The 22117-nt window shown below is 45.5% G+C and overlaps 1 protein-coding gene across 1 annotated transcript in view; it reads left to right on the top strand.

Moving 5' to 3' along the window:
* LOC141171864 (uncharacterized) overlaps positions 1-6466 on the top strand; it is a 29454-nt gene extending 22988 nt beyond the window's left edge. The window contains exon 7 of the mRNA XM_073655493.1: positions 513-6466. Within this exon, the coding sequence (XP_073511594.1) occupies positions 513-2188 (1676 nt within the window). The 3' untranslated portion in view covers positions 2189-6466. The remainder of the gene's footprint in view (positions 1-512) is intronic.
* The last annotated feature ends 15651 nt before the right edge of the window (positions 6467-22117 follow it).

Genomic DNA, 22117 nt, shown 5'->3' with positions numbered 1-22117 from the left:
AGTGGGTTCTTCTCACTGTAGTAATGCCAAATACATGGATGATAAATGTGGTTTGGGCGCACTGCAAGGCTCAGAAGAGAGGGGGAGATCTGACTGTGGGAGAGCAGATATTGCTGGATTGGTTTATGGAAGCCATGTTGCTTTTCAAGAGCCTTTGAGCCACTAATAATGTGAAAATCTCTGTTTTTCCACTGACAGATGATGGACCTGAGTGGGGACTTGTTTTTTGTGAGATGAGTAGAAGTTTTTATTGGTGTTATTTTTGCCTACATAACATTGTTTGGCTTTTTATTCCATATTTGAGAGACTGAATGAACAAATAGTTGAACACCACGCTCCACTGGTTCATCCTATGAGGTTTTCTATTACACTGTGAACTGTCATTGTCTTGGTGAATAATTCAATATTTTTTTTACATGAGTTGCTATTTTACAGTTTAAGTAGAAATGTTAAAAAATATATAATTCAAGGATATTTTATTCAAAAATAATAATTGGTTTTATTTTTGGCAGATGACTGTACCAGGAGATCAGACGGACAGCTGACATCTTCAATTTTTAAATCAGATGATCTTGAGATCCCAGAGGATACAATTGAAGTGAATGCAATTACTCCAGATCTACCATCATCCCTTCACAGGAAAGATCTTTCACCTGATCCTTTGAAACAGGTCCTGTCTTCTGATTCATTACCGACTACTAAGGAAAATCAAAGTCACAAAATAAGCATTAAAAAACAAACTACTCCTAATGAAAAGAAGCCATTTTCACGTTCAGAATGTGGAAATAGTTTTCTTAAGCATCAAAACATTCACACAGCGGAGAAAAGATTTTTTTGTTTCAAGTGTGGGAAATGTTTTAATCAGAAATCAAATCTTGTTAATCACCAGAGAAGTCACACAAAGAAGAAGCCATTTTCTTGTTCAGAATGTGGAAAATGTTTTATAGAGAAATCAAGGTTTATCAGACATCAGAGAACTCACACAGGGGAGAAGCCTTTTTCATGCTCAGAATGTGGGAAATGTTTTAACCAGAAAGCGCATCTTGATAACCACCGGATAACCCACACAGGAGAGAAGCCATTTTCTTGTTCAGAATGTGGAAAATGTTTTACATTGAAATCAAGTTTTATCAGACATCAGAGAACTCACACAGGGGAGAAGCCTTTTTCCTGTTTTGAATGTGAGAAATGTTTTAACCAGAAATCAAATTTGGTCAATCACCAGAGAACTCACACAGGGAAGAAGCCTTTTTCCTGTTCAGAATGTGGGAAATGTTTTAACCAGAAATTAGATTTGGTCTATCACCAGAGAACTCACACAGGGGAGAAGCCTTTTTCCTGTTCAGAATGTGGGAAATGTTTTAACCAGAACTCAGATTTGCTTAAGCACCAGAGAACTCACACAGGGGAAAAGCCTTTTTCCTGTTCAGAATGTGGGAAATGTTTTAACCGTAAAGCAATTCTTGATAGCCACCAGAGAACCCACACAGGGGAGAAGCCTTTTTCCTGTTTTGAATGTGAGAAATGTTTTAACCAGAAATCAAATTTGGTCAATCACCAGAGAACTCACACAGGGGAGAAGCCTTTTTCCTGTTCAGAATGTGGGAAATGTTTTAACCAGAAATTAGATTTGGTCTATCACCAAAGAACTCACACAGGGGAGAAGCCTTTTTCCTGTTCAGAATGTGGGAAATGTTTTAACCGTAAAGCAATTCTTGATAGCCACCAGAGAATGCACACAGGGGAGAAGCCATTTTCCTGTTTAGAATGTGGAAAATGTTTTAACCAGAAATCAGGTTTGGTTAAGCACCAGAGAACTCACACAGGGGAGAAACCTTTTTCCTGTTCAGAATGTGGAAAATGTTTTAACCGTAAAGCAATTCTTGATAGCCACCAGAGAACGCACACAGGGGAGAAGCCTTTTTCCTGTTTAGAATGTGGAAAATGTTTTAACCAGAAATCAAATCTGGTTAAGCACCAGAGAACTCACACAGGGGAGAAGCCTTTTTCCTGTTCAGAATGTGGAAAATGTTTTAATCAGAAATCAGATGTTGTTATACACCAGAGAACCCACACAGGGGAGAAGCCTTTTTCCTGTTCAGAATGTGGAAAATGTTTTGTGAAGAAATCCTCACTTCTTAGTCACCAAAGTACTCACACAGACGAGAAGCCATTTTCATGTTCTTAATGTGGGAAATGTTTTACACAGAAATCAACTCTTAATAAACTTCAGAGAAGTCACGCAGGGGAGAAGTCTATTTCAATTCTAACCAAAAATTGTATCTTCTTAAAGGGGTTTTCCACTTCTATTGGTACAACGCCTTCTCATTCCTCATGTTTGGCCTTGTTAAAATAAAAACACTCATACGCACCTCCCGTTGTGGCGCCGTTCCATTGGTGTCACAACTCGCGTTTCTGGGGCTCACATAAGGTTATTACATCACACAATCCTGCTCCCAATCAACGCCGCCTTCGGACATATTGAAAATCAACAGGAAAGACATGGCCTGGACATAGCAATGAGAGCACTCTCTTCAGACCGTGTTCCTGGGGGAATTATAAGCAATTTTCGGCCTTAAACATGACGTCTGATATGGGAAAGAAAAACGAGATCGGAGGTTAATCTGAGGTCCTCCACCTCCGTCAGCATGTCTGGTATGCAGTGTTTCTTATCGAAAGTCTTATCATCCTGCTCCGGAGCCATTACTGCCTCATCTCAGCTTGGAAAAATAATCAGAATTAACCTTCATGATGCCAGACAGCTCAAGCCTGTAAGTCCTGCATCAACTTTTCTCTTAATGTAGGCCTCACAAGAAAACATCTCCACAAATCTCCCTGTATTCTCACCAAAGCCCACATACTGAGCAGTGCTTGCTGCACAGTGAAATATACTCCCCCAGCCACAGGGATTTTAATATGGGGAAAGCCATAATTGATTTGTATTTCATATTGTGTCTATCCCTACTAAACAAGAGATAGAGCAATATATACAAAGGCTGAAGACCACGTACAAAACTGACATACGTCCCCTCACTTCTAGCCTATCACAGCTTACTGACAAGGTACAGAGATAAGAGGATGATGTCGTACAAGTTGTGACCATCAAAATGCTCAGAAACAAACACTGGATCTTCACAGCCAGCAAATAAACAGTCTCTTTAATATCATTGATGACCAAGAAAATCACAATAATATCCTGAAATCATCAATGCACAAGCGATTATGCCAACACTGTGGACACTGTTCAATTATATCCTTGGTGACCCTATTGATAAGGAGCTGGAGATCGACAGGGCGCACCGCACATTAGGCAATCATGGCCCAGATCCTGAGCGTCCAAGGGACATTATTGGTCACATACATTATTTTCAGTGTAAAAGAGGCCGTTGTGAGGAAAGCAGGGAGATGGGTCCTGGTGATTTCAATGGAAAACGCATACAATTGCTCCCAGATCTAGCCTGAATGGCAACTTGCTCAAAGAAGGGCATTGAAACCACTACTTGATACTCTCTAGGAAAATGGTCTGATGTACTCCTGTGGTACCCTTTCCAACTGCAAGTCTGAAAAAAATGGAACATTGTATACTTTGAAAGATCAAAGCGACATGAGACCATTCTGTGATGTCCTGGACATTCCCAGAATTCATATATCTGACTGGCCACCTTCTCCACCATTGCCACAGAGTTTCGGCACCTCACAGAAGGGTTTCAATGGATCAGGAATTTGATGGTGATGCACCCAGATGGGAAAGGAACCTGACAATCATATGAGCTCCTGAAATAAATCTTCTTTTCCCTGATGAGAGAGACAGTTTGCAGATGCGTACTTATTTCTTTCAGAATATAATAAGATATATCTAAATAGAGTTTTAGGTGCCACTCTTCCACTATACAGAATGTCTCAGTTCATATCTTAGAACGGCATTTAATTTGAGTTCACATTATATTACTGTAATATCAGGCTGTATTACTTTGCTCCCTATATATTCTATGGTTCCCCCTAATAGGAACCCTAGGACTAAAGGTTTGACTTACGCCTGTAAAGACAACCCCCAGTTAGGGACTTGCATTGGGACCTGCTTGTTTCGTAATTTCCTGGTGTTCGATATATTCTTAATCTATACCTCTTAGCCACTGAGAGGTAGACGTTACTATCTACCATCTATACCTCCTCTTTGCTCTTAATCTTTCTTTTCTCCCCTCCTCCTTTTTTTCATATAATATGACACAACTCAAAACTCCTTCATTGAATGTCAGAGGACTTAATGTTCGAGAGAAAGGAGCTCAAGTGTTTTATCATATGAATAAACAACACGTTCATTTTCTCCTTCTTCAGGAGTCCCACTTTAGAGGCGATCATATACTGTACCTCAGATTACTAACAGATATTATTCATCTTTGCTTCACAGTACAAATGCTGTTTTGAAGTCTAAGGTGCGGAGTATAGGCCGACACAGATCACTGCCGCATACTATGGTAGAAACACTGTCTGACACTGAGAGGGTGTATGTGTTTAAGATCTCCATCTATTCCAACATTTTGACTTTGGCAAACTTATATCTCCCTACTTGTGACCAACTGGTCGATGTATGCAGGATACTACATCCAGATGTAAAGGATTATACGTATTATTCTCCTTTACACAATATCCATAGCCGTAGAGACTTTTCATTAAATTGCCATCACTTGCTTACATGGCAACCTACATCTCTGATAGGGACTGCTATATGGTCAGATCATGCTCCTGTATATTGTTATCTGACTATACCTGACTCCACCAAGGCTTCAACTGTGGGAACTTAATGATAATCTGCTGAAAGACTCACTCTGTGTCTCAGACCTTCTTGAGACTATAGACTCCTTCACAAATATGAGCATGATGAAACTGCCTTACCATTTCAATGGGAAGCTCTCAAATGCATCCTGAGAGGGATACTAATAAAACATGGATCCAGGCTTAAAAGAGAAAGCAGCTAAAGTCCCCCTTTTGCTTGAGCGGATTGATCTCCTTGACAAACAACATAACTGATCTGCTTCCCTCCAGACATACGCAGACCTGCTTAACGCTAGAAAGCAGCTAAGATAGTTTCATGGATGGGTTACTCGCAAATATTGTGGAATTTCAGGGCACCTACTTATGGGAGGAACCAAGCGGAAGCTTCCATTCTCAGTACTAGATATGGGGCCTCCTGGAGAAAATGACCTAAAATGTCTTAAGCTAAAGTTAATATATAAGGTGTGGGATAGGGGTAAAAATTTTCTGGGGATTGAAAAGTACACAAACTATACTCCTTTATGGCACAACTATAACTTATCAGAGCTACAGAAACTAAATAATGTTAGTGAGTGGGTGGATAGGGGTATATGTTTGGTATCACAACTCTTAAGGAATGGATTATTCAAGAGCTTTGAACAAATAAAGGCAGATTTTAGCCTTTCACATAGGGTGCTTTATCAGTATCTGCAAATACGTCATGCATATAACACACAACTAGAATAAACGCCATACTGATTGATCGACATCACCCGATAGATACCATTGCTACAGCGGTGGATACAAAATGTCTACTATCCCCTATTTATAGGCAGTTACTTGCCCTACATTTGGGTAAATATTCTTTGATAATTAAGACAAAATGGGGGGAGGATGTGGGTCCTTTATCTGAGGAAACTTGGATTTGACACCGAATCTTTCATTGTCAGAGTCACAAAGATTGTCCCAAATTCTTCTCATTCATAGGGTATATAGATCCCCAAGTATTTTATTTAAAATTTTAATACAGATTGATGACACATGCCCTAGATGTGGTCAAAATGACGCCCACCTGATACATATGATGTGGGAATATTGGCGACTACTGTAATGTGGTGATCGCTCTTGTACTATCTGTATTTGGGATACAACTTCAGTTGCAACCTAAAATCTGTATCCTGAGACTCCTGGGAGAGGACGTAGACCAGACTCCCATATGGCAATAGCTAGCTCCAGAATATTATTCCAAGCCAGATAGTTGTTGGCACTACATTGGATAGACAATTCTCCCCCAACGATAACAGAACTAAAATCCAGGATAAATGACACTATGCTTGGAAAGGAAGCTTATATATGAAGAAACGCTGTCAAGAAATCCATACACATATGGGAACAATGGTTAATTACCCCCGGTATGGCTTCAGAAAACCTCAGAAATACCATACTGGACCGTTTGTCCATTTCCTTACAGTAAACCAGGAATTTATATCCTTATACCCAAGGTGTCAGCGAATAATAATTGTCTCAGTCCATATAGTTGCCCCTTCTTAGATATATTCTTTTTCTTTTGTTGTCCCAATAGGGAAAAAAATAATCAGTCAGGAATATTTCAGACATTTATGTACAAATGTAAAATTACTATTCCAAAACCTTGTACTATAGAGCGATATTGGGATTTGTATCATTGTAAACCGGTTGTCGTATTGTTACTGGTTTTTCTTTCTTTTTATTGCTTTTCTCACAATGTTTCTATAAGAAAAACAAAATGTTGGTAATTCTTTGTTTTGTTTAATAAAAACAGTCTGATTGGAAAAAGAAAGGAGCGAAGGTCATTAATAGATGAAACGTGTATAAAATACCAAGATCGCATGTGAAGATACTCGTATGAATTCACAGATAAATGTGGCCGCTCATTGACAAGGAGGTTACATCCACACATGCAAAGGACATATGTATCCAGAATAAAAGGGGCACCCGGCTATAGATTCATAACCCCACTGACATAGAGGAAGCATTTCATTGCTGTTATAGCTCACTATATAATATTTATGCACAATACCACAACATGCCACCTAATAGTCTTAAAACAAAAATTGACAAATATATTCTGGACACTGCCTTACTTTCCTTACAGACCCCCGAGCAGGAGGTACTAGACAAAGCTTTCATTGAGCAACAGATATGAGAGGCCATTAAATCATTCCCTACTGGGAAGAGCCCTGGGCCAGGTGGATTCAATAATAGATTTTATTATAAGATGTTTGCACCTGTGTTATTACCATTTTTAGCAAAAGTGTTCAATAATAGTTCAATAATATCTCAGAAGACCCCTTTGCCCCCCAATCACTTGAGGCTCATATAACGGTTATATCAAAGCCCGGAAAAGAACCAAATACCTGCCCTTATATTTATCCAATATCATTAATTAATGTACACGTCAAAATATTCTCTAAAATAATTGCAACACGGCTCTCCCATTATCTACCCTCAATTGTTAGCAGCGATCAGGTTGGCTTTGTTAAGGCTAGAGAAGCTCATGATAATACAAATAAAACATTGTTGTTAATTTCCCATGCAAAAAGCCAGGGGATCCCAATGTGCCATGTTTCTGTTGACGCCATAAAAGCATTCGACACAGTGCATTGGCCTTTACTTGAAGAGCGCCCTACCACAAACTGGGTTGGGTTATTTCTTGTTATCTAAAATTCTATTCTTATACACTGACCCTAAAGTGATAGTTGGGGTAAACGGCCTTCTATCTTTCTATCGGACACATTTTCTATTAAAAATGGGACGAGGCAAGGTTGTCCCTTATGTTCCTATGATGGAACATTTAGTGGTAGCATTACATACAAATCCAGATATTAGTGGAGTTACTATAGGCTCACATCACTATAAACTAGCTCTATATTCCGATGAACTGTTGCTCTATGTTTCAAACCCAATGATCTCATTTTCCTCTATGATAAAGGATGGCTGGCTGTAGAGGACATAATTTTATATCAGGGACTGTGGGGGACATTATACTGTCAGTTGGGGGGGACATTATACTGGGAGCTGTGGGGGACATTATACTGGGAGCTGTGGGGGACATTATACCTGTGCTGTGGGATACAGTTTGGAGAGAGCAGTATGAGGGCACAGTGTGAAAAGAGACACAGAATGGATATTGAGAGAGGGCAGTGTGAAATGGCACAATATGGAGAGAGGTTAGCATGGTGGGGGGCAGTGTGGAGATATAGAGAGTGTAAGGGAAAACTAGAGAGGAGACAGCCATGGTATAGGCCATGGTTGATTAGGGCGGATGGTGTAGCGGTTATAGCTGATAATGGCAGACAATGTGGTGGGTATAGCTCATTAAGACGGACAGTGTGGAGGCCTTATAGTATAGGAGGATTATTTAGGTCATAGGGAAAACTAGAGAGGAGACAGCCATGGTGTAGGCCATGGTTCATAAGGGCGGATGGTGTGGCGGTTATGGCCGATAATGGCAGACAATCGGATCAGACTCCTAATTCCATGTTTGTCAACTTAAGGAAACTTAAAAAAAATCATGATTTATGAAATGAAAACATGGTGGGACAAAACAACATTACGGAATTATATTGATAAAGATATGGTCCCTAGAGGACTACGGATCAAAAAACTTCCGACAACCATTTATTCCCAGCAATTTGTGGAGCAATGGAACCATTTACTTACTACATGTTCTCTAAATCTCATGTGTCTTATTGTTAAGAATGAAGAGCAAAAATGAATTGCTGTTCAATCATAAATGAATGATATTAAACTAACATTGGAGCCATATAAATCTAACAGAACATGGAGCATTTATAAGTAAAACGCAACAAACGATCACCAAATTGGAAGACAGCATTATGTCTATGAAGAAAAATAAATTCCAACGTGATAATAATGACTATACACTTAACCAGGTGTATGAATGGGGTAGATGGAGTGGAACACTACACACCCCCAAATCAATATTAATACCCCATTCATACCACAAATCTGCCTCCAAATCTCATGTTCCAGCTCCTCTGAATTTGATTCCTCTGACAATACTTTCCAGGACTCTGACTCCAACGATTCCTATCATAACCCTTCTTAGGCCGCAGTCACACTCGCGTCTTATTTTAATGCAGGAGTCGGATGAGTGTCAGGCTATTTTTCTTTCTATTGCTCTGCGAGTGTAGTGTGATTGTGCGGTCTTTTTCACATATGAGCGTATGTGATGCGAATGGCATCCGTCTGCCTTGTAATTTTCATCATGTATTTTCACTAAGATGCCTAAGAAATCCTTGTGTAGAACCCTATAAAAAGCCTCGTTTCCATGTCCCACACTGTGAGCACATATATCATCTTGGGATATTCCCCCATAATACCGCTGTAGCCTGGTTTTGAAGTATTTTTTGGCAACAACATCCCCCCGCTATTCCCCGGCCTCTCCCCTCTGTCAATCCCTTCACTGGCTCCCCATTGCCCAGAGACTCCAGTTCAAAACCCCAACCATGGCATACAAAGCCATCCAGAAACTGTCTCCTCCATACATCTGTGATCTAGTCTCCCAGTACTATACCAGCATGCAACCTCCGATCCTCATAAGATCTCCTTCTCTACTCCCCTCTTATCTCCTCTTCCCACAATCGCATACAAGATTTCTCCCGTGCATCCCCCCTACTCTGGAACTCTCTACCCCAACACATCAGACTCTCGCCTACCATGGAAGCCTTCAAAAGAAACCTGAAGACCTACCTCTTCCGACAAGCCTACTACCTGCAATAACCACCGCTCCACCACGTTACTGCATGACCTCCTCTACCCTCACCTACTGTATCCTCAGCCATTCCTTGTAGACTGTGAGCCCTCGCGGACAGGGTCCTCGCTTCTCCTGTACCAGTCGCTGACTCGTTTTGTTAAGATTATGTAAATGTTTTTGCTATGTATATCCCTATCACATGTAAAGCGCCATGGAATAAATGGCACTATAATAATAAATAATAATAATAATTCAACCTGATACAGAGCGTACCCTTTTCCACTGGGTCTTATCTTGGCGCTATGGCGAGCCCTACCCAACTGTAGCTGATCCGAGGAGGCCGCATCCAAACTGGATCCATCCACTTCTGACAAAAAGGGCCGCAAAAGGTAAGTTTAGTAGACTGTATTATGAGCTACGCTTGCATCCTCAAAAGTTTTATGACTATTGTCGGATGAGCGTATCTACATTTGACCATCTTTTGGAGCTGCTGAGGTCAGGAATATCATACAAGAATACCTCCATGCAGAGAAGTATTTATTCTTATGACACTAAGGTATTTTTGTTGTAATTTTTTTTAAATAAGAATTTGATCTCCAGGCCTATTACATGTTCACTGCCAATTTTTTAAGGTTTAAAAACGAATTAGTCTGTTGGTTTCACTATTAATTAACATTATTACAAGTCCAAATATCTATGTGTCCCGCAAGGTGTGGGAAAGACTAGTGTAACATGAAGGGATGTGGAAAGGGAGCCCTGACACTAGGGAAAGGTGGAGTGGAGACCTCCTTCCTTACCAATTGCTGCACGCGAATCTAAACCCTAAGCTCAATATAATGTTTCTTTCCTATTCGTACACTACTATAACTATAATTCCCAGCAACACTCGGCTGCCAACTCCTTTCTCTGACGCGGACAAATCAGTGAAACTGCAAATGCCACTTTGTTGATGCATATGGCAGAGGATTATCTTCTGTCAGAGCTGCAGGCACCGCAGAGCTATGATAGAAGAAACCAGCTGAGAGACCCTGCACTCTGCATGATTGACCACAGCAGGAGAACTACAGAAGCACAGATCAAAATGCAATACAGCCTGGAAGCACCGCAGAGCTATGATAGAAGAAACCAGCTGAGAGACCCTGCACTCTGCATGATGGACCAGAGCAGGAGAACTACAGAAGCACAGATCTAAATGCAATACAGCCTGGAGGCACCGCAGAGCTATGATAGAAGAAACCAGCTGAGAGACCCTGCACTCTGCATGACTGACCACAGCAGGAGAACTACAGAAGCTCAGATCTAAATGCAATACAGCCTGGAGGCACCGCAGAGCTATGATAGAAGAAACCAGCTGAGAGACCCTGCACGCTGCATGATGGACCAGAGCAGGAGAACTACAGAAGCACAGATCTAAATGCAATACAGCCTGGAGGCACCGCAGAGCTATGATAGAAGAAACCAGCTGAGAGACCCTGCACTCTGCATGATGGACCAGAGCAGGAAAACTACAGAAGCACAGATCTAAATGCAATACAGCCTGGAGGCACCGCAGAGCTATGATAGAAGAAACCGGCTGAGAGACACTGCACTCTGCATGATGGACCAGAGCAGGAGAACTACAGAAGCTCAGATCTAAAGGCAATACAGCCTGGAGGCACCGCAGAGCTATGATAGAAGAAAACCAGCTGAGAGACCCTGCACTCTGCATGATGGACCAAAGCAGGAGAACTACAGAAGCACAGATCTAAAAGCAATACAGCCTGGAGGCACCGCAGAGCTATGATAGAAGAAACCAGCTGAGACACCCTGCACTCTGCATGATTGACCAGAGCAGGAGAACTACAGAAGCACAGATCTAAATGCAATACAGCCTGGAGGCACCGCAAAGCTATGATAGAAGAAACCAGCTGAGAGACCCTGCACTCTGCATGATGGACCAGAGCAGGAGAACTACAGAAGCACAGATCTAAAGGCAATACAGCCTGGAGGCACCTCAGAGCTATGATAGAAGAAACCAGCTGAGAGACCCTGCACTCTGCATGATGGACCAAAGCAGGAGAACTACAGAAGCACAGATCTAAAGGCAATACAGCCTGGAGGCAACGCAGAGCTATGATAGAAGAAACCAGCTGAGAGACCCTGCACTCTGCATGATGGACCAGAGCAGGAGAACTACAGAAGCACAGATCTAAATGCAATACAGCCTGGAGGCACCGCAAAGCTATGATAGAAGAAACCAGCTGAGAGACCCTGCACTCTGCATGATGGACCAGAGCAGGAGGACTACAGAAGCACAGATCTAAAGGCAATACAGCCTGGAGGCACCGCAGAGCTATGATAGAAGAAACCAGCTGAGAGACCCTGCACTCTGCATGATTGACCAGAGCAGGAGAACTATAGAAGCACAGATCTAAATGCAATACAGCCTGGAGGCACCGCAGAGCTATGATAGAAGAAACCAGCTGAGAGACCCTGCACTCTGCATGATGGACCAGAGCAGGAGAACTACAGAAGCACAGATCTAAATGCAGTACAGCCTGGAGGCACCGCAGAGCTATGATAGAAGGAAACCAGCTGAGAGACACTGCACTCTGCATGATGGACCAGAGCAGGAGAACTACAGAAGCACAGATCTAAAGGCAATACAGCCTGGAGGCACCGCAGAGCTATGATAGAAGAAACCAGCTGAGAGACCCTCCACTCTGCATGATGGACCAGAGCAGGAGAACTACAGAAGCTCAGATCTAAAGGCAATACAGCCTGGAGGCACCGCAGAGCTATGATAGAAGAAAACCAGCTGTGAGACCCTGCACTCTGCATGATGGACCAGAGCAGGAGAACTACAGAAGCACAGATCTAAATGCAATACAGCCTGGAGGCCCCGCTGAGCTATGATAGAAGAAACCAGCTGAGAGACCCTGCACTCTGCATGATGGACCAGAGCAGGAGAACTACAGAAGCACAGATCTAAAGGCAATACAGCCTGGAGGCACCGCAGAGCTATGATAGAAGAAACCAGCTGAGAGACCCTGCACTCTGCATGATGGACCAGAGCAGGAGAACTGCAGAAGCACAGATCTAAAGGCAATACAGCCTGGAGGCACCGCAGAGCTATGATAGAAGAAAACCAGCTGAGAGACCCTGCACTCTGCATGATGGACCAGAGCAGGAGAACTACAGAAGCTCAGATCTAAAGGCAATACAGCCTGGAGGCACCGCAGAGCTATGATAGAAGAAACCAGCTGAGGGACCCTGCACTCTGCATGATGGACCAGAGCAGGAGAACTGCAGAAGCACAGATCTAAAGGCAATACAGCCTGGAGGCACCGCAGAGCTATGATAGAAGGAACCAGCTGAGAGACCCTGCACTCTGCATGATGGACCAGAGCAGGAGAACTACAGAAGCTCAGATCTAAAGGCAATACAGCCTGGAGGCACCGCAGAGCTATGATAGAAGAAACCAGCTGAGAGACCCTGCACTCTGCATGATGGACCAGAGCAGGAGAACTACAGAAGCTCAGATCTAAAGGCAATACAGCCTGGAGGCACCGCAGAGCTATGATAGAAGAAACCAGCTGTGAGACCCTGCACTCTGCCTGATGGACCAGAGCAGGAGAACTACAGAAGCACAGATCTAAATGCAATACAGCCTGGAGGCACCGCAGAGCTATGATAGAAGGAAACCAGCTGAGAGACCCTGCACTCTGCATGATGGACCAGAGCAGGAGAACTACAGAAGCACAGATCTAAAGGCTATACAGCCTGGAGGCACCGCAGAGCTATGATAGAAGAAAACCAGCTGAGAGACCCTGCACTCTGCATGATGGACCAGAGCAGGAGAACTACAGAAGCACAGATCTAAATGCAATACAGCCTGGAGGCACCTCAGAGCTATGATAGAAGAAAACCAGCTGAGAGACCCTGCACTCTGCATGATGCACCAGAGCAGGAGAACTACAGAAGCACAGATCTAAATGCAATACAGCCTGGAGGCACCTCAGAGCTATGATAGAATAAAACCAGCTGAGAGACCCTGCACTCTGCATGATGGACCACAGCAGGAGAACTACAGAAGCACAGATCTAAAGGCAATACAGCCTGGAGGCAACGCAGAGCTATGATAGAAGAAACCGGCTGAGAGACACTGCACTCTGCATGATGGACCAGAGCAGGAGAACTACAGAAGCTCAGATCTAAATGCAATACAGCCTGGAGACACCGCAGAGCTATGATAGAAGAAAACCAGCTGAGAGACCCTGCACTCTGCATGATTGACCAGAGCAGGAGGACTACAGAAGCTCAGATCTAAATGCAATACAGCCTGGAGGCACCGCAGAGCTATGATAGAAGAAACCAGCTGAGAGACCCTGCACTCTGCATGATTGACCAGAGCAGGAGAACTACAGAAGCACAGATCTAAAGGCAATACAGCCTGGAGGCACCGCAGAGCTATGATAGAAGAAACCAGCTGAGAGACCCTACACTCTGCATGATGGACCAGAGCAGGAGAACTAAAGAAGCACAGATCTAAAGGCAATACAGCCTGGAGGCACCGCAGAGCTATGATAGAAGAAACCAGCTGAGAGACCCTGCACTCTGCATGATGGACCAGAGCAGGAGAACTACAGAAGCACAGATCTAAAGGCAATACAGCCTGGAGGCACCGCAGAGCTATGATAGAAGAAACCAGCTGAGAGACCCTACACTCTGCATGATGGACCAGAGCAGGAGAACTAAAGAAGCACAGATCTAAAGGCAATACTGCCTGGAGGCACTGCAGAGCTATGATAGAAGAAACCAGCTGAGAGACCCTGCACTCTGCATGATGGACCAGAGCAGGAGAACTACAGAAGCTCAGATCTAAAGGCAATACTGCCTGGAGGCACTGCAGAGCTATGATAGAAGAAACCAGCTGAGAGACCCTGCACTCTGCATGATTGACCACAGCAGGAGAACTACAGAAGCACAGATCTAAATGCAATACAGCCTGGAGGCACCGCAGAGCTATGATAGAAGAAACCAGCTGAGAGACCCTGCACTCTGCATGATTGACCAGAGTAGGAGAACTACAGAAGCACAGATCTAAATGCAATACAGCCTGGAGGCACCGCAGAGCTATGATAGAAGAAACCCAGCTGAGAGACCCTGCACTCTGCATGATGGACCAGAGCAGCAGAACTACAGAAGCACAGATCTAAATGCAATACAGCCTGGAGGCACCGCAGAGCTATGATAGAAGAAACCGGCTGAGAGACACTGCACTCTGCATGATGGACCAGAGCAGGAGAACTACAGAAGCACAGATCTAAATGCAATACAGCCTGGAGGCACCGCAGAGCTATGATAGAAGAAACCAGCTGAGAGACCCTGCACTCTGCATGATGGACCAGAGCAGGAGAACTACAGAAGCACAGATCTAAAGGCAATACAGCCAGGAGGCACCGCAGAGCTATGATAGAAGAAACCAGCTGAGGGACCCTGCACTCTGCATGATGGACCAGAGCAGCAGAACTACAGAAGCACAGATCTAAAGGCAATACAGCCTGGAGGCCCCGCTGAGCTATGATAGAAGAAACCAGCTGAGAGACCCTGCACTCTGCATGATTGACCAGAACAGGAGAACTACAGAAGCACAGATCTAAAGGCAATACAGCCTGCAGGCACCGCAGAGCTATGATAGAAGAAAACCAGCTGAGAGACCCTGCACTCTGCATGATTGACCAGAACAGGAGAACTACAGAAGCACAGATCTAAAGGCAATACAGCCTGGAGGCACCGCAGAGCTATGATAGAAGAAACCAGCTGAGAGACCCTGCACTCTGCATGATGGACCAGAGCAGGAGAACTACAGAAGCACAGATCTAAAGGCAATACAGCCTGGAGGCACCGCAGAGCTATGATAGAAGAAAACCAGCTGAGAGACCCTGCCCTCTGCATGATGGACCACAGCAGGAGAACTACAGAAGCTCAGATCTAAATGCAATACAGCCTGGAGGCACCGCAGAGCTATGATAGAAGAAACCGGCTGAGAGACACTGCACTCTGCATGATTGACCAGAGCAGGAGAACTACAGAAGCACAGATCTAAATGCAATACAGCCTGGAGGAACCGCAGAGCTATGATAGAAGAAACCAACTGAGAGACCCTGCACTCTGCATGATGGACCAGAGCAGGAGAACTACAGAAGCACAGATCTAAAGGCAATACAGCCTGGAGGCACCGCAGAGCTATGATAGAAGAAACCAGCTGAGGGACCCTGCACTCTGCATGATTGACCAGAGCAGGAGAACTACAGAAGCTCAGATCTAAAGGCAATACAGCCTGGAGGCACCTCAGAGCTATGATAGAATAAAACCAGCTGAGAGACCCTGCACTCTGCATGATGGACCAGAGCAGGAGAACTACAGAAGCACAGATCTAAAGACAATACAGCCTGTAGGCACCGCAGAGCTATGATAGAAGAAAACCAGCTGAGAGACCCTGCACTCTGCATGATTGACCACAGCAGGAGAACTACAGAAGCACAGATCTAAATGCAGTACAGCCTGGAGGCACCGCAGAGCTGTGATAGAAGAAACCAGCTGAGAGACCCTACACTCTGCATGATGGACCAGAGCAGGAGAACTAAAGAAGCACAGATCTAAAGGCAATACAGCCTGGAGGCACCGCAGAGCTATGATAGAAGAAGCCAGCTGAGAGACCCTACACTCTGCATGATGGACCAGAGCAGGAGAACTAAAGAAGCACAGATCTAAAGGCAATACAGCCTGGAGGCACCGCAGAGCTATGATAGAAGAAACCAGCTGAGAGACCCTGCACTCTGCATGATGGACCAGAGCAGAACTACAGAAGCTGAGATCTAAAGGCAATACAGCCTGGAGGCACCGCAGAGCTATGATAGAAGAAACCAGCTGAGAGACCCTGAACTCTGCATGATTGACCAGAGCAGGAGAACTACAGAAGCACAGATCTAAAGGCAATACAGCCTGGAGGCACCGCAGAGCTATGATAGAAGAAACCAGCTGAGAGACCCTGTACTCTGCATGATTGACCACAGCAGGAGAACTACAGAAGCACAGATCTAAAGGCAATACAGCCTGGAGGCACCGCAGAGCTATGATAGAAGAAACCAGCTGAGAGACCCTGCACTCTGCATGATGGACCAGAGCAGGAAAACTACAGAAGCTCAGATCTAAAGGCAATACAGCCTGGAGGCACCACAGAGCTATGATAGAAGAAACCAGCTGAGAGACCCTGCACTCTGCATGATGGACCAGAGCAGGAAAACTACAGAAGCTCAGATCTAAAGGCAATACAGCCTGCAGGCACCGCAGAGCTATGATAGAAGAAACCAGCTGAGGGACCCTGCACTCTGCATGATGGACCAGAGCTGGAGAACTACAGAAGCTCAGATCTAAAGGCAATACAGCCTGGAGGCACCGCAGAGCTATGATAGAAGAAAACCAGCTGAGAGACCCTGCACTCTGCATGATGGACCAGAGCAGGAGAACTACAGAAGCACAGATCTAAATGCAATACAGCCTGCAGGCACCACAGAGCTATGATAGAAGAAACCAGCTGAGAGACCCTGCACTCTGCATGATTGACCAGAGCAGGAGAACTACAGAAGCACAGATCTAAATGCAATACAGCCTGGAGGCACCGCAGAGCTATGATAGAAGAAAACCAGCTGAGAGACCCTGCACTCTGCATGATGGACCAGAGCAGGAGAACTACAGAAGCACAGATCTAAATGCAATACAGCCTGGAGGCACCGCAGAGCTATGATAGAAGAAAACCAGCTGAGAGACCCTGCACTCTGCATGATGGACCAGAGCAGGAGAACTACAGAAACACAGATCTAAAGGCAATACAGCCTGGAGGCACCGCAGAGCTATGATAGAAGAAACCAGCTGAGAGACCCTGCACTCTGCATGACTGCCCAGAGCAGGAGAACTAAAGAAGCACAGATCTAAAGGCAATACAGCCTGGAGGCACCGCAGAGCTATGATAGAAGAAACCAGCTGAGAGACCCTGCCCTCTGCATGATGGACCACAGCAGGAGAACTACAGAAGCTCAGATCTAAATGCAATACAGCCTGGAGGCACCGCAGAGCTATGATAGAAGAAACCGGCTGAGAGACCCTGCACTCTGCATGATGGACCAGAGCAGGAGAACTACAGAAGCACAGATCTAAATGCAATACAGCCTGGAGGCACCGCAGAGCTATGATAGAAGAAACCAGCTGAGAGACCCTGCACTCTGCATGATGGACCAGAGCAGGAGAACTACAGAAGCACAGATCTAAAGGCAATACAGCCTGGAGGCACCGCAGAGCTATGATAGAAGAAACCAGCTGAGAGACCCTGCACTCTGCATGATGGACCAGAGCAGGAGAACTACAGAAGCACAGATCTAAATGCAATACAGCCTGGAGGCACCGCAGAGCTATGATAGAAGAAACCAGCTGAGAGACCCTGCACTCTGCATGATGGACCAGAGCAGGAGAACTAAAGAAGCACAGATCTAAAGGCAATACAGCCTGGAGGCACAGCAGAGCTATGATAGAAGAAACCAGCTGAGAGACCCTACACTCTGCATGATGGACCACAGCAGGAGAACTAAAGAAGCACAGATCTAAAGGCAATACAGCCTGGAGGCACAGCAGAGCTATGATAGAAGAAACCAGCTGAGAGACCCTGCACTCTGCATGATGCACCAGAGCAGGAGATCTATAGAAGCACAGATCTAAAGGCAATACAGCCTGGAGGCACAGCAGAGCTATGATAGAAGAAACCAGCTGAGAGACCCTACACTCTGCATGATGGACCAGAGCAGGAGAACTAAAGAAGCACAGATCTAAAGGCAATACAGCCTGGAGGCACCACAGAGCTATGATAGAAGAAACCAGCTGAGAGACCCTGCACTCTGCATGATGGACCAGAGCAGAACTACAGAAGCTGAGATCTAAAGGCAATACAGCCTGGAGGCACCGCAGAGCTATGATAGAAGAAACCAGCTGAGAGACCCTGCACTCTGCATGATGGACCAGAGCAGAACTACAGAAGCTGAGATCTAAAGGCAATACAGCCTGGAGGCACAGCAGAGCTATGATAGAAGAAACCGGCTGAGAGACCCTGCACTCTGCATGATGGACCAGAGCAGAACTACAGAAGCACAGATCTAAAGGCAATACAGCCTGGAGGCACCGCAGAGCTATGGTAGAAGAAACCGGCTGAGAGACCCTGCACTCTGCATGATTGACCACAGCAGGAGAACTACAGAAGCACAGATCTAAAGGCAATACAGCCTGGAGGCACCGCAGAGCTATGATAGAAGAAACCAGCTGAGAGACCCTGCACTCTGCATGATGGACCAGAGCAGGAAAACTACAGAAGCTCAGATCTAAAGGCAATACAGCCTGCAGGCACCGCAGAGCTATGATAGAAGAAACCAGCTGAGAGACCCTGCACTCTGCATGATGGACCAGAGCAGGAAAACTACAGAAGCTCAGATCTAAAGGCAATACAGCCTGCAGGCACCGCAGAGCTATGATAGAAGAAACCAGCTGAGGGACCCTGCACTCTGCATGATGGACCAGAGCTGGAGAACTACAGAAGCTCAGATCTAAAGGCAATACAGCCTGCAGGCACTACAGAGCTATGATAGAAGGAAACCAGCTGAGAGACCCTGCACACTGCATGATTGACCAGAGCAGGAGAACTACAGAAGCACAGATCTAAATGCAATACAGCCTGGAGGCACCGCAGAGCTATGATAGAAGAAACCGGCTGAGAGACACTGCACTCTGCATGATTGACCAGAGCAGGAGAACTACAGAAGCACAGATCTAAATGCAATACAGCCTGGAGGCACCGCAGAGCTATGATAGAAGAAACCAACTGAGAGACCCTGCACTCTGCATGATTGACCAGAGCAGGAGAACTACAGAAGCACAGATCTAAAGGCAATACAGCCTGGAGGCACCGCAGAGCTATGATAGAAGAAACCAGCTGAGAGACCCTACACTCTGCATGATGGACCAGAGCAGGAGAACTAAAGAAGCACAGATCTAAAGGCAATACAGCCTGGAGGCACCGCAGAGCTATGATAGAAGAAACCAGCTGAGGGACCCTGCACTCTGCATGATTGACCAGAGCAGGAGAACTACAGAAGCTCAGATCTAAAGACAATACAGCCTGTAGGCACCGCAGAGCTATGATAGAAGAAAACCAGCTGAGAGACCCTGCACTCTGCATGATGGACCAGAGCAGGAGAACTACAGAAGCACAGATCTAAAGACAATACAGCCTGTAGGCACCGCAGAGCTATGATAGAAGAAAACCAGCTGAGAGACCCTGCACTCTGCATGATTGACCACAGCAGGAGAACTACAGAAGCACAGATCTAAATGCAGTACAGCCTGGAGGCACCGCAGAGCTGTGATAGAAGAAACCAGCTGAGAGACCCTACACTCTGCATGATGGACCAGAGCAGGAGAACTAAAGAAGCACAGATCTAAAGGCAATACAGCCTGGAGGCACCGCAGTGCTATGATAGAAGAAACCAGCTGAGAGACCCTACACTCTGCATGATGGACCAGAGCAGGAGAACTAAAGAAGCACAGATCTAAAGGCAATACAGCCTGGAGGCACCGCAGAGCTATGATAGAAGAAACCAGCTGAGAGACCCTGCACTCTGCATGATGGACCAGAGCAGAACTACAGAAGCTGAGATCTAAAGGCAATACAGCCTGGAGGCACCGCAGAGCTATGATAGAAGAAACCAGCTGAGAGACCCTGAACTCTGCATGATTGACCAGAGCAGGAGAACTACAGAAGCACAGATCTAAAGGCAATACAGCCTGGAGGCACCGCAGAGCTATGATAGAAGAAACCCAGCTGAGAGACCCTGCACTCTGCATGATGGACCAGAGCAGGAGAACTACAGAAGCACAGATCTAAATGCAATACAGCCTGGAGGCACCGCAGAGCTATGATAGAAGAAACCAGCTGAGAGACCCTGCACTCTGCATGATGGACCAGAGCAGGAGAACTACAGAAGCACAGATCTAAATGCAATACAGCCTGGAGGCACCGCAGAGCTATGATAGAAGAAACCAGCTGAGAGACCCTGCACTCTGCATGATGGACCAGAGCAGGAGAACTAAAGAAGCACAGATCTAAAGGCAATACAGCCTGGAGGCACAGCAGAGCTATGATAGAAGAAACCAGCTGAGAGACCCTACACTCTGCATGATGGACCACAGCAGGAGAACTAAAGAAGCACAGATCTAAAGGCAATACAGCCTGGAGGCACCGCAGAGCTATGATAGAAGAAACCAGCTGAGAGACCCTGCACTCTGCATGATGCACCAGAGCAGGAGATCTATAGAAGCACAGATCTAAAGGCAATACAGCCTGGAGGCACAGCAGAGCTATGATAGAAGAAACCAGCTGAGAGACCCTACACTCTGCATGATGGACCAGAGCAGGAGAACTAAAGAAGCACAGATCTAAAGGCAATACAGCCTGGAGGCACCACAGAGCTATGATAGAAGAAACCAGCTGAGAGACCCTGCACTCTGCATGATGGACCAGAGCAGAACTACAGAAGCTGAGATCTAAAGGCAATACAGCCTGGAGGCACCGCAGAGCTATGATAGAAGAAACCAGCTGAGAGACCCTGCACTCTGCATGATGGACCAGAGCAGAACTACAGAAGCTGAGATCTAAAGGCAATACAGCCTGGAGGCACCGCAGAGCTATGATAGAAGAAACCAGCTGAGAGACCCTGAACTCTGCATGATTGACCAGAGCAGGAGAACTACAGAAGCACAGATCTAAAGGCAATACAGCCTGCAGGCACCGCAGAGCTATGATAGAAGAAACCAGCTGAGAGACCCTGAACTCTGCATGATTGACCAGAGCAGGAGAACTACAGAAGCACAGATCTAAAGGCCATACAGCCTGGAGGCACCGCAGAGCTATGATAGAAGAAACCAGCTGAGAGACCCTGCACTCTGCATGATTGACCAGAGCAGGAGAACTACAGAAGCACAGATCTAAAGGCAATACAGCCTGGAGGCACCACAGAGCTATGATAGAAGAAACCAGCTGAGAGACCCTGCACTCTGCATGATGGACCAGAGCAGAACTACAGAAGCACAGATCTAAAGGCAATACAGCCTGGAGGCACCGCAGAGCTATGGTAGAAGAAACCGGCTGAGAGACCCTGCACTCTGCATGATTGACCACAGCAGGAGAACTACAGAAGCACAGATCTAAAGGCAATACAGCCTGGAGGCACCGCAGAGCTATGATAGAAGAAACCAGCTGAGAGACCCTGCACTCTGCATGATGGACCAGAGCAGGAAAACTACAGAAGCTCAGATCTAAAGGCAATACAGCCTGGAGGCACCGCAGAGCTATGATAGAAGAAAACCAGCTGAGAGACCCTGCACTCTGCATGATGGACCAGAGCTGGAGAACTACAGAAGCTCAGATCTAAAGGCAATACAGCCTGCAGGCACCGCAGAGCTATGTTAGAAGAAACCAGCTGAGGGACCCTGCACTCTGCATGATGGACCAGAGCTGGAGAACTA

Source organism: Phyllobates terribilis, unplaced genomic scaffold (assembly GCF_046119375.1).
Source record: "Phyllobates terribilis strain yellow unplaced genomic scaffold, ASM4611937v1 Scaffold_12__6_contigs__length_324123572, whole genome shotgun sequence".
Classification (NCBI taxonomy): domain Eukaryota; kingdom Metazoa; phylum Chordata; class Amphibia; order Anura; family Dendrobatidae; genus Phyllobates; species Phyllobates terribilis.
This window is presented reverse-complemented; position numbering and strand designations above follow the sequence as displayed.